This window comes from Cnephaeus nilssonii, assembly GCF_951640355.1.
Source record: "Cnephaeus nilssonii genome assembly, chromosome: 20".
Lineage (NCBI taxonomy): Eukaryota > Metazoa > Chordata > Mammalia > Chiroptera > Vespertilionidae > Cnephaeus > Cnephaeus nilssonii.
The window spans coordinates 32,844,948-32,867,118 of NC_137091.1; the positions used below are offsets into that span (position 1 = coordinate 32,844,948).

The 22,171-nt window shown below is 55.5% G+C and overlaps 1 protein-coding gene across 5 annotated transcripts in view; it reads left to right on the top strand.

Moving 5' to 3' along the window:
* Positions 1–22,171, top strand: part of ACSF3 (acyl-CoA synthetase family member 3) — a 79,363-nt gene that overhangs the window by 55,474 nt on the left and 1,718 nt on the right. For 4 of the 5 annotated variants that reach the window (XM_079759625.1, XM_079759627.1, XM_079759628.1 and 1 more), the window contains exons 8-10: positions 12,043–12,177; positions 12,323–12,434; positions 16,600–17,108. In XM_079759625.1, the coding sequence (XP_079615751.1) occupies positions 12,043–12,177; positions 12,323–12,434; positions 16,600–16,747 (395 nt within the window). In that variant the 3' untranslated portion in view covers positions 16,748–17,108. Of the gene's footprint in view, positions 1–12,042; positions 12,178–12,322; positions 12,435–16,599; positions 17,109–22,171 lie in introns of those variants that run through there. The other variant, XR_013812854.1, reaches the window with a different exon arrangement.

Here is a 22,171-nt window from a genome sequence, read left to right on the forward strand (position 1 = left end):
CTGGGCAGAAAAAAGCAGCACTGCTGGAATTCTCTGGTGGGGCCCCCCATACTGGCATCCTGTCACCTGGGACACACACCCAGAGCCTGATCTGAGGCACCTTCCACCCCCTGCCCCTGCCTGTCCCACATCCCTCCACCCTTCTGCCCCTCACCCTGTCCCCTCCTGTCCCTCCATCTCCCCACCTCCTTGGGCCTGGCAGACACTGGGATGTTTAGGTTTTCAGCTGCATGATTCCCTAGTGTGTGTGCTCATCTAAACACACACAGAACATCGGTTCCTGACACCTCGATGGGAGATTCTGGGTCGTTTCTCCTTTTCTTTTTGCCTATTTGTATTTCTAAAACTTTTGTCTTGGACACACATCAGTTCAAAATAATCTCAAGGAAGTATTTTCTAAAAGAAAGGCCTGTTTTCACATGTTATCACATGTGGCCCCATGATCAGAAACGTGCCTTGATCCTTCTGTGAGAGCAGAGCTCAGAAGGAAGGAAGCCGCTACAGGTGGTATGGGATGCCGCCAGGGGTCGCTGTACAAATATGATGGGAGAGAGGATGTGTAAGAGATGGCCATGGCCATGGCCCTTAGCCTGGTGACCCCTGTGCCATGTGCTGCCTGGGGCTGACACTTGCACGCATGTCATCTCAACAGACTCAGGTCAGCGTGGATCTGTAGGGGGTGGATTCCATGTTCACTCTCCAGTCTGCCGCTGTCATGGGCCTGAGGTCACCAAGTGACAGAGCAGGGAGCTGTGTAGGCCCATCGAGTGGGGGCTAGAGGGTGAAGGGACAGATAGAAAGCCCTACTAGGAGGTATCAATGGCCCCCTTTCTACCCCCGTGCAGGTGGCACTTAGGGCTGGACTTGCTGATCCCAGCCAGTTCCATGTCCACCCTGTGGTCCCACAGCCATCATGGTTTTCTCTCTCACGTACCCCCAGAAGTGTATTTCCTAGCAGCTGTGGTTGGCATGTCCTGTCCCCCTGGTCCCTCCACACTGGGCAGAGAGCAGGTTTGTGGAGGGTTCCGAAGGGTTTGCAGATTAAATGTGTGTTGGCCCCCAGAACAGAGACCAGTGCCCCAGGAACCCTGGCAGGAGAATCTGGGGTGCTGGTCAGCAGAGGGCCCCATTTGGGGGACTCAGGAGTCCAGGTGACCTGTTTTGGGCCCTCCTGCCTGTGACAGGATGTAGTCAGTATATTAACACACGCCCATCTGGTTTACCTATAAACATCTGCGTTAATACCTGTCTGTCTCTCTATAATTGTCCTTCAAATGCAGATATTTAGGAAATACTACTTTTGAACTAATCGTATTTTTTATGCATCCCTTCTTTAGCCATCTAAATGGTCCCAATTTGGAAACCTGACTTACTTTGTAGCCATCTTCTTTTATTTTAAAATTCAGATAAAAAGCTGCAGATATTTTTTCTTTAAAAGCACAGGAGCCAAACCCTGTGGATTTTGCCGATAGCAGGGCTGACTGAGCACTGGGGTGGCAGCCATGCAAAATGTGGGGCAGTCAGCGTTCAAACATTTTAGTCACTGCTCCTGATGAATATTTCAGTTGAAAAGGAATAGTATGCATTAATTATTGTAAAGAGATGTCTTTAGGAGAAAATGATTTTGAAATTCAGTTTAATTTCATTGTCATGCACTGCAAACAGGAAGGGAGTATGTGTGTTTAATTGGCTCTCGGGGGTGAGGCCTGGAAGCCGCATGCCTTTGTCACAGGCCATTAGCGATACAGACTGCATAATGAGAGCGCGCAATCAGCTCACAGCTGCCGGCTCCTACGGGGAGAGCATGATATTAAATAGAAATCAGGATAAATTAAACTTAACCCTTTCCCTGGCCAGCCCCTCCTGCCATTCAAATTCGAATTCTGGCAGGAGCTGGCAGGTCCTCCTCCGGCCAGTTCCTCTCAGTGGCCTCCTCCATGTCTAGATGACAGGAGACAAGCTGGCCACTTCCATTCCAGCCACTGTGGCCCTCCCTGCCCTGTGTGTGCCTGCCTCCTTCCCTGCAGCCCAGTTCTGGTGGGGAGCTCCTTGTTAAGCCCCCAGGGCTCCCAGCTGCCTCTCAGGGAAGAAATCAAAGCGCCCTCCGCCCGACCCCACCCCCGACACTTTCCTGACAGCCACAGTGCCTTTGGGCTCTCTGAGTCCACCGAGCACTGCCACACCCTCAGAGAAGGTGGTCCACACACACAGGCGATCCTAGGACCCACGCATCCTCAGGGCTTTACGTTGACCCTGCTGTTGGAGCTGAGGACATGGGGATAAAGACACCGATGTGAGGACAGGGCTGGAGATGAGGACGTGGGGATGAGAGCACAGGCTGCACCTGAGAATACAGAGATGAGGGCGCAGGGCCCAGGTGAGGACACGGAGATGAGGATGTGGGGAAACGCGTGCACGGGAGGGAGGTGAGGACAGAGATGACAACATAGGGATACGGGATGGCGCTGGGACACGGGGGCAGAGCTGAGCAAACACGTAGCTCCTACTGCCTTCTCGGTGCTTTTCCCTGAGCAGTTTTGTCGTTTTAAAGAGACTGATAACTGAACACAAGGAAACAAAAATGGCATCTCTGATTACTTCAAAGAATATGCATCATACACTGTTAATGTTGAAAAGTGACATAGTAAACCGTCAACTCTGTTTACTTAATTTTAGATAAATACATGTGTAGAAGGTACTTAGGTACCTGGGAGAAAGAACCATGGGAAAATCACCAGAACATCGCCAGGGCGTCTGGTGGTGCCTCTTCCCTTTTTGTTCTGCAATGAGCACATGGTATTATTATCAGAGACAAACATTAAAAGCTATTTATTTAAGAAAACACGTCTCCGGTAGGACAGCAGAAGAGAGCCTGACGTGGATTGGCTGGGCTGCCCGAGGTTTGCAGCCTCAGTGGAGCGTGGAAATTCTCTGAGGTGTCACTCTAGTCGAGAATGCGGGCTGACCATGCAGCCCAGGGAGTCAATTGCTCACAGAGCCGGTCAACTTTGAGCTAAGATGATGGGCAGGTCACAAAAAAGAAATACAGCTAGCTAAAAAATACAGAAAATGCTTCACTTCCTAGTGATAAAAGAGATAAACATGGAAACAAAAATTGAATCCTTTTGACTAAACTGGCAGATTCTTAAAGAGCTGATGCTCAATGCAGTAAGGCCGGTGGGATTGTGTGGCCAGTATTTCTATGAATCTATTTAAAGAAAAAAATTAGAGGTGGTCAAAAGTGGATGCCCAACGATAGCTGTTGCAGAATTACTTACAGTGTGAGAAATGGGAACCACTTGCTCAGTGATGGGGAATGGTATGTACATTGTGATCCATCCAAACAGCAGAATAATGTGAGACCTTAGAAACCTTATTTTCCAGACTAATGGCATGAGGGAACTCTGTTGGTGCGTGTCGTATACACGTGTGCATGGGTGTCACATGTGGGCATGTTTGGCACAGAATTCTGACTCTTGCTATCGCTGCATGATCTCATGTCCTCTTGTGTTTTCTCTCTTCTGGTACTTCCGCAGTAAGCTTGTTACTCTTACAAGCACAGATAAGTATAAATGGTTTTTAAGTTTCACACTGAAGTTTAAGCCTTCTCATGTTAAGAAGGCCCCAGGATAGCACTCAGGAGTGACATTTGCTCTACTCACATCTTGCTAAGGCCACTCACTCATAGCTGCTCAGAGCTCCGATGGGTTTCTCCTCAAGGAGTCCTTTTATTTTGGCCAGTGAACCATAGTTAGGAATTAGGCAAAGGGTTGAAATCAGGGACCTGTGTCTCATGCTAGTGAGTGTGATAGCACATGTAACTGCAGGCTATCGCCACCTTCACATTTGGCTGACCAAGAATGACCATCTTGTACCCGAGCTTTGCTTGTCCCTGGAAGACAGGTCCCTGTTCCAAAGACTTGGCTGTTCTGCAGCTGTCCGGGGGTTTCCCTGACTGTACGATGCTGAGCCCGGCTGTGACACCCATGGTCCCCTTTGTTGGTGGCACCTCCTGTATGCGGACGCTTTTGTTGTGGTGTAGTCCTATCTGGCAGCCATCTCCTGTGTGTGTGCTTTATTTTTTTTTTGTCGCTTAAAAATCCTTTGTTCCCAGTGGTCATAAAGATGCTCTCCTTTATTTTCTTCTGAAACTTGTCAGACTTTGCTTTCACGAAGTTGAGTCTTCGATCCACCTGGAAGTGGCTTTCAAGTGAAGGGACGAAGCGACGTCACGGCATGTGTTGCCCTGTGCAGACCACCCTGGCCTCGTTGTGTTGGGCTCCGCTGCCCGCGGCTGCTCCTGGGCCTCAGTGCTGTTCCTTTGGCCTTTTTTGTCTGCACTGGTCAGTCCCAGACCTCTGGGCAGAGGGTGAATGTTTTGAGTTTTTGTTTTTCATCAAAGCTGTACATCAGGGCTCAAAGGTGCCATTGGTTTCACCAGTTTGGGAACAATAACCAGTGGCCCCCAAGCTGTGTTAGCTGTTTCTTTGATATTGATCTCCATGTCCTAACTGACTGCTGATCCCGCCCACCCCATGGCCGCAGCACTCTCATCAGCGGTTGGTGTGCAGTGTCGGCGCATGAGGCCCTGCACATTCCATTCAGGGCTGAGCAGTGTGGGAACCGTGGCTGTTCCCCAGCTCGGGAAGAGTTCATTTGTTCGTCTATGTCCACATCCCCACGCATGGATGGCCACCCTCTCTCCTAGGGAAAAAAACCCTTCAGTGTCCTGCTGCCCCCAGCTGGGCTGTCACCTCCACATTACACACAGCTCCCACCTGGGCCTCCACTGTCCGCGGTCCCCTCCTCCCTCCTCTTCCTGCACCCATGGCTTCCTCCTTCCTCTCACTCCTCAGGTTGCAGCCCACATCCCCCAGAGGCCTCCTGAGAATGGACACGTGTCTGGCCGTGTCTTCATTCGGGTTGGGCGGGGTACGGAATAGTGGGTTAGAAGTCGTCCCTTTATGGGTTTCTAGCTTCTGTGTTTGCTGCCAGCTGCAGCCATTTTTCTGGTACTTTGTGACCTTCCCCCTGTGGAGTCCTAGAGGGTCTTGTTTGTCCCCAGAGCCCACAGTTTGACTGGCCATGCACTGTGGGTGCTCTGACGTTCCTGGTCCGCCAGCACTCGGAAGCCAGGTCCTGTAGTTCTGGGAATTGTTTGGCTGATTTTCTCCCCTCTGATGCCCAGCGACCTCTGGTGGCTGACAGTGAGAAGGGTGGTGGGGCGGCCGAGCCCTGGGCACTCACAGGCCCACTACCTCCTCATGCCCGGCCAGACGGCACCTTCTATCCCTGGAGAACACAACATGCTGCGAGGCGGGGCTCCCTCCACCTGCTTCTCACTGTCAGTCCTGCCCGCTCCTCTTCTCCATCTCACGCCAGGGGCCTCTGCCCACGCCTGGGGTGTGAGTCAGCACCTGCTGCCTCTCTCCACGCCCTCATAGGGGCTACTTCTTTGGGCCTTTGTAGTTCTTGACCACTGATTCATCTGCTTTTCAGCTTCCAATTTTTTTTAACTCTCCTTTCCTATTCTCCCTGTTTAAAGCTTTGTACTTTTAAGAAGTTACTGTTGATTTTGTTTCAAGGGAGAGAGAACTTGAGTTCACCCTGCCATCTCTCCCTGCTGGTTTTCAGGTGAGGTTTATGCTCCTGGAAGTTGTCGTGTCTTCATTTCCTTCTGGTGTCTTCCTTGGTCTCTGTCCCCCAGGAGTGGGTCAGCACAGCAGCCGCCAAGGTCTCTGCGTGGCAGCGGCTCCTCTCTTACACCACGGGCATCCATCTCTGGAGCCCACAGGATAGCTGCAGCACCACCTAGCCTGGTGGGTGACCTGCAGACAGAGTTGAGACTGAGTGGAAACACGAGGGGCTCCAGGGCAGAGCAGCCGGGGAAGAGCTCACAGCAGTGGTCTCCACTCCCTCAGTTTCTTCAAGGACCAGGAGCCTGAATGCAGGATGCTCCGTGGCCACAGTAAGAGTGGGTCTGGGTCTCCTTCACTTGGTTTCCTCGCTCGCCTGCTCTAGCTTTCTGCGTAGCCCAGGATGCCGCATGTGGGGTGCCCAACACACGCACCCTCTCCCGAATCAAAATCTCAGGATCCTTATCGTAGCAGAGACGGTGCTATTCCCATGTCACTCCTGTCTGGATTCTCGCCCAGCCAGGAGCACTTCGGTCCAGGACCACACCTGGGCAAGGCCAGGCTCACCGCCCATGGTTAGCCTCTGAGTGTGGGGAGATTAATTTCCATTACAGTTTCAGGCGGAGCAGTGTGTAGGTCCTGCTGCAAATGCACGTGCCTGAGCTGTGTGCAGCACACTGTACTGATCACCAGGCCGTGTCTGTCAGAGCACAGCTCCCTGGCTGCAGCTGGTGGCAGGGCCAGGACCTGGCACTCATCAGCAGGAGACCGACTCCAGAATTGGTACATTTAGATAAATATGTTGTTAGAAAAAGTGAAAGTTCTTGATTTGTTTAGGGTCTTGTGTCTGAAGCTCCCCAGCAGCATGACCCTCCCCATGGGGCTGGCCTCCTTCTGTCACTCTGTTGAGGCTGTGTTTGGCTTCCACGTGCCAGGCCCTGAGGATGGGGCTAGAGCCCATGGAGAGCACAAAAGCAGGGCGGCCCTTCAGATCCTGGTGTCCGGAAGCCTCTCTGAGAAGGCGCCAGCCAGGGGAGGCAGGGCAGGTCTCCAAGGGAACCGCAAGCTCAAGGCAGAAGGGACATGGCGTTGGTGCAGGGCTAAAGGAAGACTGGGCACTGAGAAACTCCACCCTAGAGTCTCCCCTCAGCAGCTCACAGGGCCCATCAGGAACTTGGGATTTCTTCTGTGTGCCTTGGGGGGTCTTGGGAAGCCTTCTCCTCTACAGCTAGAAAGGAATTCTGAAGCCATCAGGGGGACAGAGATTCCGATGTGGGACAGCAGTAGCTGTGTGGCAGTGGCTGCCTTGAGGGCCGGCACATGGTTTCCTACCTGTCATGGTCCACGGCATGGGTGCACACACTCCAGGCGAAGAACCACCACACCCAAGGCTAGGCAAGTTCCGGGCACCCCCAGAACCTCCTGAGGCAGGTGGGGGGCTGGGCTTTTATGGAAAGACAAGTCTCCTGACCTGCTGCTGTAGGAGTTCAGGCACAGCCTGTTACTGACAGGTGGCTGCCACGTCCTCTGACTCAGAAGCCTGGTGCCTCAAGGACACAGAGCTGCACTGGCCCTCGGGTCTGCCCTCAGCGTGACTCAGTAGAACATGCAACCCTAGTGCAGTTGCTGGGTCAAGTGGTGACCCTACCTGGTCTCCTTTCACCCAGACAGACAGACAGACACATACACACACACACACCCTGGTGTGGGCCTCCATGGAGGTGTCAGTCCTTCACTGAGGGAAGAGTTGACTCAAGAGTCACCTGCACAGCCCTGGCGAGCGAGCCCTGGCTCCTACGATGCAGGGCCTGCCAGGTCAGAGGGGTTGGGGGAGAGCTGGGCTCTCCCTCAGGATGAGCAGAGCAGGTGTTCCCAGAAAGGTGGAGCACTACACCTGAAGAAGAGTCCAGCCTGATCAGGGGCATCTAATTGGCATCCTGATAGGCAATTTCCCACACTTGTGACACTTGTTCTCAGTCATAAACTTCGCTAATACCAATTCTTCCTTTAAGGAATTACTGTTCATTATAATGTGCTGCAGATGCTGCAAGTGACTTGCATAGGATTGAGCCCGGGGGGGTGGGCTGGGGGGGGTGAGCCCATGGGTGGGGGCGCTCCCCTGGGGTTTGAGGAGGGGGATTTCTCCATAAGCCAAGCAGCAATTTCTTAAGACTTCTTGTTTTGAAATACTTAAGGATTCACAGGAGGTCACAAGTAATGTGCAGAGAGGTCCTTGCTCTTCGCCCCGTTTCCCCAGGTGACGGTGTCCAGCGTAACTTGGCGTATCACCAAAGCCAGTTCCGGACACTGTTACTGCTCCATGTGCGTCTTCCCGCATGAACACCAGGGCACCGTCTGGCCTCGCGCCCTTTCATCCGGGCGGGTCTGCCCTTTCTCAGTGTGGCTGCACAGAGGCTCTGGGAGTACAGTCTCTGCTCCTAGGTGCAGAAATTCCCCGCCACACTTCCTTCTTTCCTTAAGTCTGTCTGTCCCGGGCTCTTTGGGGGTTTGGAGACTTGCTTTGTTCCTTAACTCTTTCCCTCCTGGACACGGCCCAATGCAGGTGCTTTCATGCCGAGAGTGGGAGCCAAGGCAGGCTCACCTTGTCCTGCTCCTCTGTGTGCATGACTGGGGGTGGCACGGTGGGAGCAGCGAGCGGGCACAGCACTCAGCAGTCTTACTGTCTAAATAATGGTGCTGTGGGGCTGCCCTGTAAGCAGATGGCTCCCACCCTCGCAGGCTTCTGTGCTGCATCATCTCCCCATTCCCTCGAAGGCCGAGGACCCCTTTTTCTGAAACCACTTCCGTCAGCACCACTGAGCACACATGTCACGGGCCTGCAGGCAAGCCTCATGCTCAGAAAGAGTGCCGTGGGTCAGAGGCTCTCTGGAGCCCTCCAGAGGACATGTCCTTTGCCGGGATTTAGCACTGTCCCGGACAGTATCCGAGGCAATTGTTGAGGGATGTTCAGGGTCCCCATTTAGAGCCTCAAGGAGCCACATGGGCCTCGCCTCTCAATTCTGAGCATGCCTTTTGGGTGCATTGCCTGATCATCCTGCCCCCAGTCCAGTCAGGACCTCCAGGTCTCCAGGCAGCACGGGGGTACCCTGAGAGCAGAGTGGTACTACACTGACACCAATGGACCCTGCCCTCCACACACCCTCCATGCTCACCCCTCGTCCCTCCACTCTTTCCAATTGCCCTCAACCCAGAGAAGGAGGGTGCCCCAACCTGGCCCCCTCCCACCTTCCTAGAGTCTGGCGTCTCCTCTCCCTCTCTCCAGGGCCCCCTCAAAGCTAGAATCCTCAAGAGTCCTTTCCTCCACCGTCCCAGACCTTCATGCCACAGTAGCACCTCCTCCACTGACGGTCCCATGCCCTTCGCATTTCTGAAAGCAGTGTTAGTCTCCGTGCTGTGTCCCAGACATTCCCCTCTGTGAGCCTTTGCCCACAGACCTCTGGTTGGCTCCTTCGCCTCTGGCCTCTGCTCCTCCATGGGGAGCTGAGCGGTCAGAGCAGGTGGCTTTGAGGAAGCTCTGGGAGGGCTGGGCTTGGTGGGCCTCACCCCTGTCTGTCACTCCCACAGGCCCGAGACTGTTTCTGCAGCTTTCCCAGCAGCTAGAAGACCCTGGCCAAGTTCCAGAAGGGTCCTTATGAGACAGGCTTTCTCAGAACTTTTTTCCTGGATGACCACCTTTGCCCCCTCAAGGTTCCGTGCCCATCCTTATAAAGCCCCCACTGGTCAAGCTTTCCCCAGGCCCCCAGTGCACCCCACGCAAGAGGTGGGCCAAAGAGCTCGGACTCCTTTCTCCTTCACCTGTTGGTCCTAATCCAGGCCTGCCTTCCTGTGCTCGGGTGCCCTTGTTCTGCCTGCTGTCCCTCCCATCCTGTCTCCCACCTGGGCATGGCTGCAGCCACAAGCAGGCCCAGTCATCCCACTGCCCTCCAGTTTCCACAGGGCAGCAGGAAGGAGCTTTCAGATGCAAATGTCCCTTCACCCACAGCCTCCAGGGCTCTCAGTAGCGATAGTGTCCCGGCACACCCTGCACTGTCCACCCCACCACCTTCCAGGCTCCTCACAGCCTTGCTGCCTCCGCGGGCCAGGCTGCCCTGCCTCTGCGCCCAGCTGACCAGCAAGTGCTACTGAGCTCACTGCCCCAGGACAGAGCACAGCTCCTCACCTGGTGGGGTGTCCTGGGGCTGCTGGAACCACTCACCACTAACCTGGACTTCAACAGGAATCTATTCCCGCCCAGTCTGGAAACTAGAGGCCACAGGGCCATGTTCCCTCCGGAGGCTCTAGGGGAGGCTCCCCTGTCTCTCCAGCTCCTGGGGGCTCCACGTGTTCCTGGCTTGTGGCTACGTCACCCCGACCTCTGCCTCTGTCCTTACATGGCCTTCTTCTGTGTGTCATATCTGCCTCTGCCGCCCTCTTAAGGACATGTGTGATCACATGGGAAGCCCACGGGGGAATCCAGCATGATCTGGACTACCTGTCATCGTGTGTTGGTTTTGCTGACAGTGATCCAAATAAGTGACCGGGACTCTCCCGAGTGTGCACCTGTCCTTACTTGGCATACAAACCCCCAAATCCCTCCATGATACAGCTTCCATATGTCTCCAGCACCATCCCCTCCATTTCGGTGCCTGGCTTCTCTCGGAGGAGACCCTAGTTCTCACTGCTCTGCATCAGGCTGGTGACAGGAGACAGGTGCTGGAGGAAGCCACCTTCCACCGCGAGCTGGCGTGCGGGAAGGGGACACCTGGAGATGCCAGAGAAGTGATGTCTGAATAGGCTGAAGGGAGGAGAGGCAGCAGATGGAGGACTAGAATATTGCAGGCCAGAGCCGTCTTCCTGCTCCAGGGTAAGGGGATATGTCAGGGGCTGCGGAGTGGCCATGTGAGTGCAGCTATAGGGGGCTCTCACCCTGGCTTAAGCTGCATTTACACAGAGAAGGGCTGAGAGCAGTTCAGAGAGGGTGCACGTGGCATCGACAGAGGCCCTGAAACTACAATGGCTGTGCTCCAGGCATAGTACCTCTCCGCTGTACTGTGGAGGTACGGCAGTACCTCTCCGCTGAGTCCCTGGGCTCGTGGAGGCCAGCAGGGTCAGGTCAGGAAGCCCCTGGAAGGACTCAGCCGGGGCGGGGACAGGATGACGGCCTGGGCTGAGGCCGCACTCTGCATTTACATGGCAGGCAGCTGGCAGCCATGGAGACATGGAAGACCGTGCAGATGTTTAGTGCAGAGAAGACAGGCCAGAGCAGGAATGGGAGAGAGGTCACGGAGGCCTTGTGGACTTAAACAGGCTGTGTCCACCCCTGTCCCTACAGCCACTCCTGTCACTTCACACCCACACCTCAGGCTGTCCCGGCCCCATGATGCAGCTTTCTAATGCCTCTCATTTCTTATGCTTCCTGTCGGGGCGGGTGAGAACCACCACACTGCCGCCTGTGCTCTGGGAGGCCGGCCTTCCCGCTGCACTATAAATAAGCCAGCAGCCCGTCCAAGCACACCCATCCGTCTTGTTTAATAGACTGGAGAGCGCCCCGCACCGCGGCAGGTCTCAAGGAGTGGCGCAGTGATGGATGGCTCCTTCCTGCGTCGGACGCATGATGTATAATGAAATATTTATGATTTATTTCAGCTAATAACCCAGCATGAAGTGCAGGGTGTGAGAGCAGGCGGGTGAAACAGCACTCCTTGCAACGGACGGGATGGGGGTGTCCCCAGGTGCACATGCCACACATTCACACATGTATACACACTGACACACGTGTGTGCACTCACACAGCCCGCCTCACCACGCCTTCGATGCCCCGGGCTGGAGTGCAGACCTCCAGCTCCTGGTTGTCCTCCATCCCACCCCCCCTCATGCTCGGTGATGTCTGAGAAAGGACACTGGATCCTTAGCTGGGAGAGTGATGCCCAAGAGAAGCAAGATGGGAAAGCAGGCAGTGAGCCAAAGGAGCAGGAAGTCCCTCTTCTCCTGTCAGAGACCCGCGTGGCACCAGTAGCGCCCCACCGGGAAAGGGCCACAGTGATACCCAGCTCTACCAGGGCCCTGCCGAGGCTAGAACCCAACTGCGGACATTGACAGACAGCGATCCTCTTTCCTGTCTGTTTTCAGGGGCCTGAGAGACAGCAGGTACCCTGGGCAGTGACAGTGTGGGCCCCTCCATCACACCCGCATAGGGTCACAGCCAGAGGGCTGTTGCGCTGTCAGCACCACAGATTGAGAGCACAGCCATCAAACTTGGTGCTTGCTGCCTTGTCCCAAAACTGCCCCCCACACAGCCAGCGCACCAGCAGTATTGATGGGCCCAGATGCAGGCGCCCACCCATGTCCATGTGTCCTCTGTGCCTGCCCCAGCACGCCTCCTAGTGACCAGAACCCCTTTCCTCAGGCGACACAGTCATGTTTAAGGACGGCAGCTACTGGATCCGGGGACGCACATCAGTGGACATCATCAAGACCGGTGGCTACAAGGTCAGCGCCCTGGAGGTGGAGCGGCTGCTGCTGGCGCACCCCAGCATCAAGGGTGAGTGGCTGGGGTGCTGCCAGCAACTGTTTCCCAGGACTTGCTCCAGGGACCCCACATCCCGGCATTTCCTGTACGTTCTTGCTACTCTGTAGCCTGCAGTGGTCACTTGGCGTTTAAGGTGCCCACCCTGTTCTGTGCACAGATGTGGCTGTGATCGGTGTCCCGGACATGACGTGGGGCCAGCGGGTTACTGCAGTGGTGACACTGGAAGAGGGACACTCCCTGTCCCACAGGGAGCTCAAAGAGTGGGCCAGGTAAGGGCAGGCAGGGCCGGCGGCCCTCATGGGGTCGGGGGAGGGAACTTTCCCACCTCAGAGGAATGGATGGGCAGGGAGTGGACTGTCCCAGGGCCTGGAGGGACGGGTGGGGGCGTGGGCCTTGCTGTCATTCATCTTTGGGAGGACTTGGAAGGTCACGCGACGTGGTACTCACGTGAGGCTGCCCCAGTAGGGGGCTCCAGGGACACTCTGTAATGATGGCAGAAGCAGAACCCGTGGTGCCCATCGCCACAGGCCGTGAACCCTCACAGGGAAATGGGAGCCCCCACTCCCCACCGTACGACTCAGATGAGGTTCGAGGAAGGTTCTGAGGTGGCAGAAACACTTGCTCCGGGTCAGTGCCCCCTGTGGTGAGCGAGCAGGTTCTCTCCTGGAACAGGAAGAGTCTTGTCAGGGGGACATCCGGTTAACCCGGAGCCAGATCCAGAGCACCCAGCCCGGCCCCCGGCGCTGGGGTGAGCCCCTCGGAGGGCCTTCCTGCGCCTCTCCCGCCCCAGCATGGCACCCACCTCTCGGCTGTGTTCTAACCCAGCGGCGCCAACTGGTGGTCCGTGGGGTCCAAAAGGTAGGCGACCGCTGCTGTAAACCACATGCACTGAGCATGGGCGTTTCCCCATGCCCATTGGGTGCTCACTGCCCACCCACGGCCAGAGCTCCCCCATTTCCAGGGCGCAGTCCCTGTCCCTCACCCTGCATCTTGGCCCGTTTGCCTTCACCTAACCCTAGCCCCTCCCTCAGGAGCCTTTCGGCCATCTGCCTGGTCCCGTAGTTTCTGTCCCAAGGCTTACAGGCCCCTTCCCTGTGCCCTGTGGTCAGTCCCAGGGCCCACCCCAAATCCCTGCCCCATCCTTGTCAAAGCCAGACAGAACTGGACAGGACAGGGGAGGGTGTAATGGAACCATGGAGCAGTGGCCCTGCGAGCTCAGAAAGGAGGCAGTTAGTAATCTCCTTTCCTCATATCTCTCTCTTCTCCCCACACCCTCCTCCACCTCCACCCCAGCTTGCCTCCTTCTCGGTGCTAAAGATATTTTTGGCTTGTCCCACATGATTTCACAAACAGTAGGAATCCTGGTTTCATCAGGGGCAGCACAGCTGGGCAATTAGATCCCCGGGATCTGCAGAAGCAGAGTCGGAGCACTGCTGTTTAACAAGAGGAGAGGCAGCTTTGATTAAACAATTATTCTGTTCACAATTACATGTGTGCATGTGAGTACGGGTGGAGATGTGTGCATGTGTGTGTGCATGTGTGCACTTGTGTGCATGTGTGCGTACATGTGTGTATCCTATCCCGAGAGCTCCCAGAGAGTTTTCGGTCCAAGTCTGCACATTAACCTAGGGCTGTCCTCAGGCAGGTGCCCGCATGCCCCTTCACCCTCAGCTCGGCTCTACGTCTCTCTCAAATTCAGCTCAGGCTTCTGGCCCAGCCCCCAGCAGGGTCCTGTCCTGATGGTCATGGCTTGTGACAGTGGGTGTGCGAAGACCCTAAAACGGGCTCTTTGTGCAGAGGATCTGGGGGTGCTTTGGGGAGATGCTCCTAGGAGAACAGGACTGGGCAGAGCAGTTGGCTAGCCTGCCGTGTGTCTCCATGAGGACTGTCAGACTGAGGCTGGTGTCTGGGCCTTTGTGTCCTCAAATTGGGCAGTCACTGGGTGTGACACAGAGGCTGTCCACCCCATGGAGGGAGAAGAGGTTCCTCCTTCCGGAGCCACCCTCTGCGTGCCCCGTGTAGGTGCAGGGATGGGGAGAGGAGCCTCCCTCCGACTCTTTTGGACACTGACTTTCTAGTAAGGCTGTGTTTCTATGTTCACTACCATTTGGAGTCTTTTAAAAACTTTTTTTAAATAACGTTTTCTCTTTTGCTATATATTTTTTTTAAATTTCTGAAGATTCTTGCCGTCCTCTCAGTCTCTCTGCTCCCCAGGTAAAGAGCTGCCTGCCCCCCCCATGCTGCGCTTTTAGCAGGAGTCGCAGGGAAGCTGGCAGCCCCAGCTCGGGCAGCGCATTTCCGCGGGGCATGGTCTCAGAGCTGGGTAACACTACCATGTGTGCAGGGTCTAGGACACGGACAACCTACCACCCTTCCATCCCCGGACTGCCAGTTGAAGCGGGCCGGTGGGACTCACACACCCGGGAAGAATCCTCAGTGTCACCGTCCAATCAGACCATGAGGAGTCGTGATGGTGGCTAACGTCCTGTCCCCGCTGTGCCCCACCATCCCCATGGCAAGGAGACGTGTTTGGGAGGCATTGGGCAGTGTCTCCACTGTCCATGTGGATTTTTTCACAAGGAAACTTGCTCTTAACAAACAGCTCAGCTTTGCTGGATTCCTATGCGAGATCTCACTTTGCCTTGAAGCAGTTCTGAGAGCTTTGTATTAGACCAGTTGCTAAGCTGGGACCCTTGGAGGAAAGCAGGCCCAGCTTACAGACTCTGTCCTGCAATGAAGGGATCAGTGTTCTTGGAAATGCAGGGTCTGCAGATTTTAAGCCTGTGTTCTTCACAACACTTTTAGATCATTTTAATTTTTATACTTTTTTCCCCTTTTTTAGTGGTTGCTAAGTTAGGGTTTATACTGTGCATCTTCAACTTTCCACAGTCTCTCTCCCGTGACATCGGCCTCTTCATGCATAGACAGCTTGTGGCTATTATTGCCGTGCATCTACTTTTATATTTGTCACACCCCCACACTGCCGCCTTTGATTTTTGTTAAGCGGTTACTCCCAAAGAGAAGTCAATAATAAGGAAATGGTGTCTGTTTCCCGGCTCTGCTGCTCTTCCTGCCTTGGCTCATCCTCAGTTCTGTCGGCAGCATTTCCTCCTGCCTGCAGACACGCTCCCATCTGGTGCTGGTCTGTTGGCGGCGAACTTCGTCAGCGTCTGTGTCTAAAAACGTCTTTAATTTCACCTTCATTCTTAAAAGATACTTTTGCTGGACATGGGATTCTAGATTGACTGGTTTTTCTTTTGATTCCTGGGAAATGGTGCTCTACTACCTTCTCATCTGTACTGTTCATCTTGGGAATCTGCCGTCATCTCAGGCCACACCCCCAGACCCTCCTGGGCCCTCTTCTAGTCCTGGTGACTTATTCCAGCAAAGTCCAGCCTGGTCCCACATGTCCTCCAACCCGTGGGCAGCCCCGGTCATCTACAGCTGCCAGGACCACAGATGGTGGCATGTCTCTCCTCATGAGCCAGCAGCAGCCTGCACTCAAGTACCCTGGAGTGGGAGCCACACCATAGCCCTGGCCTGCAGCAGTCTGTTTAAGGAAGGAGCTGCCCCGAGATAGTAATGTGTTCAGGGCTATATTGCTGATGCTTTCTGCCTATGGGCAGATGGACCCAGCCTGCAAGGGTGATTGGGCTCATGTTTATTCATAAGCACCAGGCTGTTTAGGCAAGAATTGGGGTTTCTCGTCCACCCCCACCACCAGCTCCATGCTACTAATCCTTAGTGGCCAAGGCCCCATGGCTACAGAATGGAGGGCCATGGCCACCTGTTGGCCCTGGGCAGACACTGGGGGCCATGTATCCTGCAGCCCGCTATCTGCATCACTCCAGCCTGGCCTGAAGGTTGTTGTCAGCAGATTGGAGACCCTGTGTCCCAGGAGGTATGGAACTGCCACCCCAGGCAGCATCCGGTGCTTCTGCAGTTTCCTTACAAAGGGGCACGTGGCCCGGGTGTGGCTGTCAGAGAGCAGGGAGCAGCCGCTTGCCCAGAAAGGGCCTCGGGAGGGAGAGTGTGGGCCTGCAGCCTAAGGAGGAGTTCCCGAGCAGAGCCTGTGGGTGTGGGACCCCAGCATGTGGCCACACACAGACGGACACACCATGTAATGGGGTGCCCCTCGTGGGAGTGGGGGCTACAGGTTACAGCCATCCCTGGACTAACGCTGGTGCTGCTTGAGTGCTGGGCTCTGGTGCAGGGAGGCCACCTTCTCCACCGTCTGGCTAAGGCTGCTGCAGTGACCAGGTGCAGGGTGGGCTTATCCTCACGCCCCACCCCGCTGGGCAGAGGGGCATCTCTGTGTCAGTGTGTCCTGCAGGAGGGCACCCTCCTGGAACAAGCACAGCTATGGCCAGGCCGTGAGGTGGGTGCCATCTGGGCCTGGAGTTCCTGCCACTCAGGTCACACTTGTCTCTGCAGAGGCGTCCTGGCCCCATATGCCGTGCCCTCAGAGCTCCTGCTGGTGGAGGAGATCCCAAGGAACCAGATGGGGAAGATCAACAAGAGGGACCTGGTCAGACAGTTCTACCCGCACAGCCAGGGAGCACCGGAGGCCAGGCACCCATGAGCCAGCATCTACTTTACACCAAAACCCCCAAATTGGGTGGAACAGAGTCCAGCCTGATGGAATAAGATCACAGCCAGAGGCCTCCTCTGTCCGTCCCTGTGGCCACATCCACACCTTTGCCTGCTCAGGCCCCAGGAGGGTCCACGGATGCAGGTCTCCACAGGAAATTCAGTAAAGCTGCTCAGAGAAAAACGCCTGTGCTGTGCTGTCTACCCGGGGCCTGTGTGGGGGCTGTGCGGCAGGGACAAAGAATGCACTTGTCTGCACACATGTGCACGCACGCAGCCCGGGGTGTCCCCCCATTGTCTAGGATGCCCAGGCCGCTGCCTCAGGTGGCCTCGACCCCTATAGAGCCTCCTGATTGAACCCTGACTGCTCTGAGGAGCCCACCTGGAGGACAGGCCCAGGCATCCAGGTGCGGGGGTTTGGGCGTGCCATCATCTCTTCTGTCCTCCCTGGGGTTTCCCAGTGTGGCTCTAGGACAGTCCACGTCACAAGAGTGGCCTCACTGAGCCCCAGAGAGTCTGGCAGAGGCTCATGTAGGCCTTCAGGCCAAGCTGACCACTGTAGGGACAAAGCTCAGGCAACCAGAGGGCCAGGGAAGCTGAGTGTCTGGACCTTTTGCTGAGCAGCTGGGTGCAATCCCTCAGCCCCCACAAAGGGCCCACAAACTTCTGGGGTGGGCCAGGTGGCAATATTTCAGTCTGTGGCTACATGGTCCCTGTGGAGCCACTCCCCTCCATGGTTGTGACGTAGATCCCGCTGTTCTGTGGAGTCCAAATCCTCTCAGTAGCCAGAGGCTGACCACCAGTGGCCCTGCAGCTGCTCCACCTTGACCCTTAAAACCCCACCCCCTCCATGCTGTCCCCACCACATACCCCTGTACTCCCACAACCCCTCCTTTCAGTCTTTGTCTAAATGCCACCTTCTCCTTCCCAGACCCTCCCCCGAGGCAGGCCCTGTCCTCCACACTCCTGGCCACAGTTGCACAGACCTCAGCGTTCCCACTTCCCGCTCTTGGCCGTGTTGATTCCGACGCATGGGTGCCCTTTGTGCACTCTGAGCAGAGAATCCAGAGGCTTCTGGACAGTTGACCAGAGACCAGGGCAGCTCCTCTGCCCACAGCTGGTGGGCAGTGGCCCTCACAGCCCAGCAGGAGTCTGGCCTTGACTTTTCCAGAACCTGTCTCCAAAATGTGTGTCTGAAAGAGCAGCAAATTGTGGGAACTGGAGGAGCCACCGCAGCCTGTGCAGGGGTGCGGTACCTTATTGAGAGGCTGTAGCTGGTGAGAGAGGCGGGGCTGGGACCACCCTCCCGCCCTCAGCCTCGCCTGTGGCCTGTGACTCCCCAAGGTCTGACCCTGGGTGTGGCATTTGCTCAGAGGAACATCCAGCCCCAGGCTCCCTCCTGCCTGGGGTCTGGACATGAACGCCAGTCACCCACCTACCAGGCAGGCCCCTTTGAGGGGCTCAGCCGCTGTGCTCACAGCTGGCTCCTCTTGAGGGCAGTCCTCCACACCATGGTGGACACCGGCTTCCCCCAGTCCTGTGGCCGCCCCTGTGGTAACTAGGGAACCACATAACCACGTGCTGCTGAGAGAAGTCAGACTCAACACTGCAGGGTCTTCCCTAATCCCAGTGATTTGACACTAATTCCTAAAAATGTGTACATAATTATTTGCTTTATGCTATAATCTATGTCAAATACTTTCAAAAAATAAGTCCCCTTCGGCTAACAGCAAAAGGACAGAGGATGTTGATTTGTCCTTGGAACAGGGCCCTCTAAGGACACGGAACGCTGGGCCCACTTGTTACGTCAGCGTGATGGAGGGTCACGAGACTTCCAGGAAGTTCCCCTTGCTAAAAATGCCCCCTGCACACCTGGGCAGCCCGCCCATCCCACACTCAGCTCCCACAGTGAAGCCAGCAGCAGGCGCCCTGGAAGCTGAGCTGTGACGGCCTAATTGACAGCCCATCTGCCTTCAGCCTCACTGGGAGGGGCTGAGCTGGGTCTGAACTCACTGAAAGGCGGCCTGGAATGCCGCCTCCTCAGCAGAGGGAAGGCCAGCCTGTGCCTCCAGGATCCCTCAGGACCGAGTGGAGGAGCGCACCTGGCTCAGCTGGTCCCCGAGTCCTACCGTGTCCCTCCTGGACATTACTCATTAGCGGTCAGTGGGAGCCCAGCTGCCTTTGCGTCCATCCAGCATCTGTGTTTGCAGGCACGAGGCCAGCCAAGGTAAGAGGCCCCTGAGGAGAGACAGGCTTGAGACAGCCCCTCCCAGCACCCCGGCCCGTGCCCTCTGCCTGCGTCTCCCTGTCTGTGGTCTGAGGCTGGTGCTTCCCCTGGGCTCTCGGGTTCTAACCAAGGGCTGAGGGCTTCGCTTCCTCAGAAGTTGAGTCTGGGGGCTGGTGACTGCACACGGTCTCCACCTAGGAGCTCCCCAGCCCTCCTGGCTCCCCAGAGGAGGCCACCGCAGGAAGTCGGGGCAGGGCATGGAGCTCCAGCAGCCGGGGCCGCACAGGCCAGGCCACCAGCACCCGCTGCACAGGCACCAGGCACTTCCGTGTCCACCAGTCTCAGCCACGACTCAAACCTTGGTCTACTCGCCACGCTGGCCCTGCTGCCGCACCTACAGCACGAGGTTCCCGGTGGTGAGGAATGCGCCAGGCCTGCAGCAAGCCACAGCCCCGTGTTCACATCCGGTCCTCTGTCTCCCTCTGGGGAGGCATGGCCTCGCCCTGCCACCTTCACACTTGGGACTTAAAAATGTTGTCCTGGACCAGGCTTCCCCTGCAGCATTTCTCCCGAGTCCCCGCCCCCCAGAGCAGGGGCCACAGCAGAAAATGTCACAGCCGCAAACAGAACTCCTCAGTGCTGGGCCCCAGGACCAACACAGATGCACCTCATGTCCTGGAATGAGTCCTGATCCCCAGAGGGCCAGGGGATCGGACTCTCCAGGTGTGTCCATAAGCAGAACTGCCTGCCACCCTGGTCCCCAGCCAAAACACGTGGGGCTGGGACCCACTGGCAGCCCAGGCCCCTGGGGAGCAAGATCCCAAGTCTGCCTCCTCAGAGACAGAGGGCCCAGCCAGCACCCTGAGAACCAGGTCAGGGAGCGCTAAGCGGGGCGTTCCTGTCTATAAAGGGGATCTGGAGATAGTCCCTGCTCCAGCCCATTGGGAGACAAAATGAGACCGTCGTGCAGAAAATGGCAGCTCACTGCCCATTTTAGGTGAGATAACTATAAAAATAGGTACAGTGCCGGGTTGACTTTAAGCAACAATGAATAAGAGGTATTACCTACAGGTGTACATACCACACACATATCCCTGCATATTGTGTGCTCACACGCATGCCCACACATCTGCTTACACGTGTGCTCAGACACCCCCGCATACACGTGCTTACATGTCTGTATACGTGTGTGCTCACATGCATACATACACATACATTTGCACACAGACATCCTAGCATGTATACCTATGCACACGCACTTGCGCATACGCGCACATGCTCTGTGACAACCCCTTCCCCCCCACCCCCCGATTTTGGGGTTGAGTGGGACCAGGATTATAAAGCAGTTTCCCAGAGTTCCTAGAATCACCTTAAACTCTGAAGTCCCAACTCTTTTTCTGTTTTATGTTGAGTTTTTACATGAAGAAAATTTAGAAGACAAATTCCAGCACTAAACAGTAAATTTGAAAACTACAGCTCAGTTCTTAAAATGGTCCTGTGCTATCATCAACAAATCAACGAACAATAGGTGTTGGCAGGGATGTGGAGAAAAGGGAACCCTAGTGGGAATGCAGACTGGTGCAGCCACTGTGCAAAACAGTATGGAGTTTCCTCAAAAAGTTAAAAATGGAACTGCCATTTGACCCAGTGATCCCACTTCTAGGAATATAGCCTAAGAAATCAGAAACACCAATCAGAAAGAATGTATGCACCCCTATGTTCATAGCAGCGCAATTTACAATAGCCAAGATCTGGAAACAGCCCAAGTGGCCATCAGCAGATGCGTGGATCAAAAAGCTGTGGTACATTTATGCGCTGGAATACTATGCAGTTGTAAACAAAAAAGAACTCTTACCATCTGTAACAGCATGGATGGACATGGAGTATATCACGCTAAGCGAAGTCAGTCAGTCAGAGAAAGACAAATATCACATGATCTCACTCATATGTGGAATCTAATTAACAAACATGAATGGAGTGGATCCAGAGACATGGAGGCATGGAACAGACTGTCGAACCTCAGCAGGAAGGCGGGGATGGGAGGGTGGGTGGAAAGAGATCAACCAAAGAACTTGTATGCGTATATGCATAACCCATGGACACAGACTATAGGGTGGTGAAGGTCGGGGAGGGAGGGGGCCTAGAAGAGGTCAAGGCGGCGGGCGGGAGGGGGGGAGAGGGACATATGTAATACTTTCAACAATAAAGTTGTTGTTTTTTAATGGTCCTGTGCTGTAGCCTCCCTCTGGGGAGCCCTGGGCCTCTGCATCAGCCCTGCCATACCCGCCTCTTCCTGCTCCTCCTCTTTACTCTCTGTGCCCCTTACCTTACAGCCACTGGATGAGTCTGTGTCAGGGTTCCCCATGGGACCCCTTCCTCATTACCTCCCACCCCCTCAGTCCCCTTCCCTAGCAGTCCCCTCCCTGTCCCCTCACCTCCCCATAGTCCTCTCCTACAGTCCCCCTGCCCCACCCAGCATTCAGCCCATGTCCCCCTGCCCCTGTGTCCTCAGTCACGGTGGGACTGTCTCCATGTGTGGACTCTGCATCTCTGGTCAGTTGATTGCTCAAGGTCACCTTTGCATTGTGGTCCTATGTGCACTGTTATGGCCCCTTGGTGCCCCTTCTAGAATCTTCCTGAGCCAGAGCAGCCCACGCTTCACCAGAGCCGGCCCCTACGCCCTACGTTGGGCCCTGTGGGGCCGGCTGCCCTTTCCCACTGGACTGGGAGCAGCGGTCAGAGCAGCCTTTAAACTGCCTGCAGGACTCCAGTGTATCCTTTGTTAAAACATCAAGGATGCAGTAAATTCTTAGCTCACCAAATAGATCAATATCAAATTATCATGTCCCACATTCATAACTCTTACGCACGCAACAATGGGGGGACAGGGTCACTGGAGAATAAATAGCAGCAGAGGCGCTTCGTCATCCATCACTGCAGACAGCTGCAGGCGTCCTGCGCGGCACTGACACAGCCATTAATAAAGCTGGGAGACGGATGACTGCAGGAGGGGCCGAGCCACCTGCCTCACCCAGGGAGCCTGTCTGAGCTGCACCGCCCGGTGGGGAGGGGCTCCCACACACCTGAATACGAGGGAGAGGAAGGGGCTCCCACACACCTGAATATGAGGAGTCCACTCCAGACCCCAACGTGTTCACATACCTGATGGGACCAGCTGCTCTCCTGGCC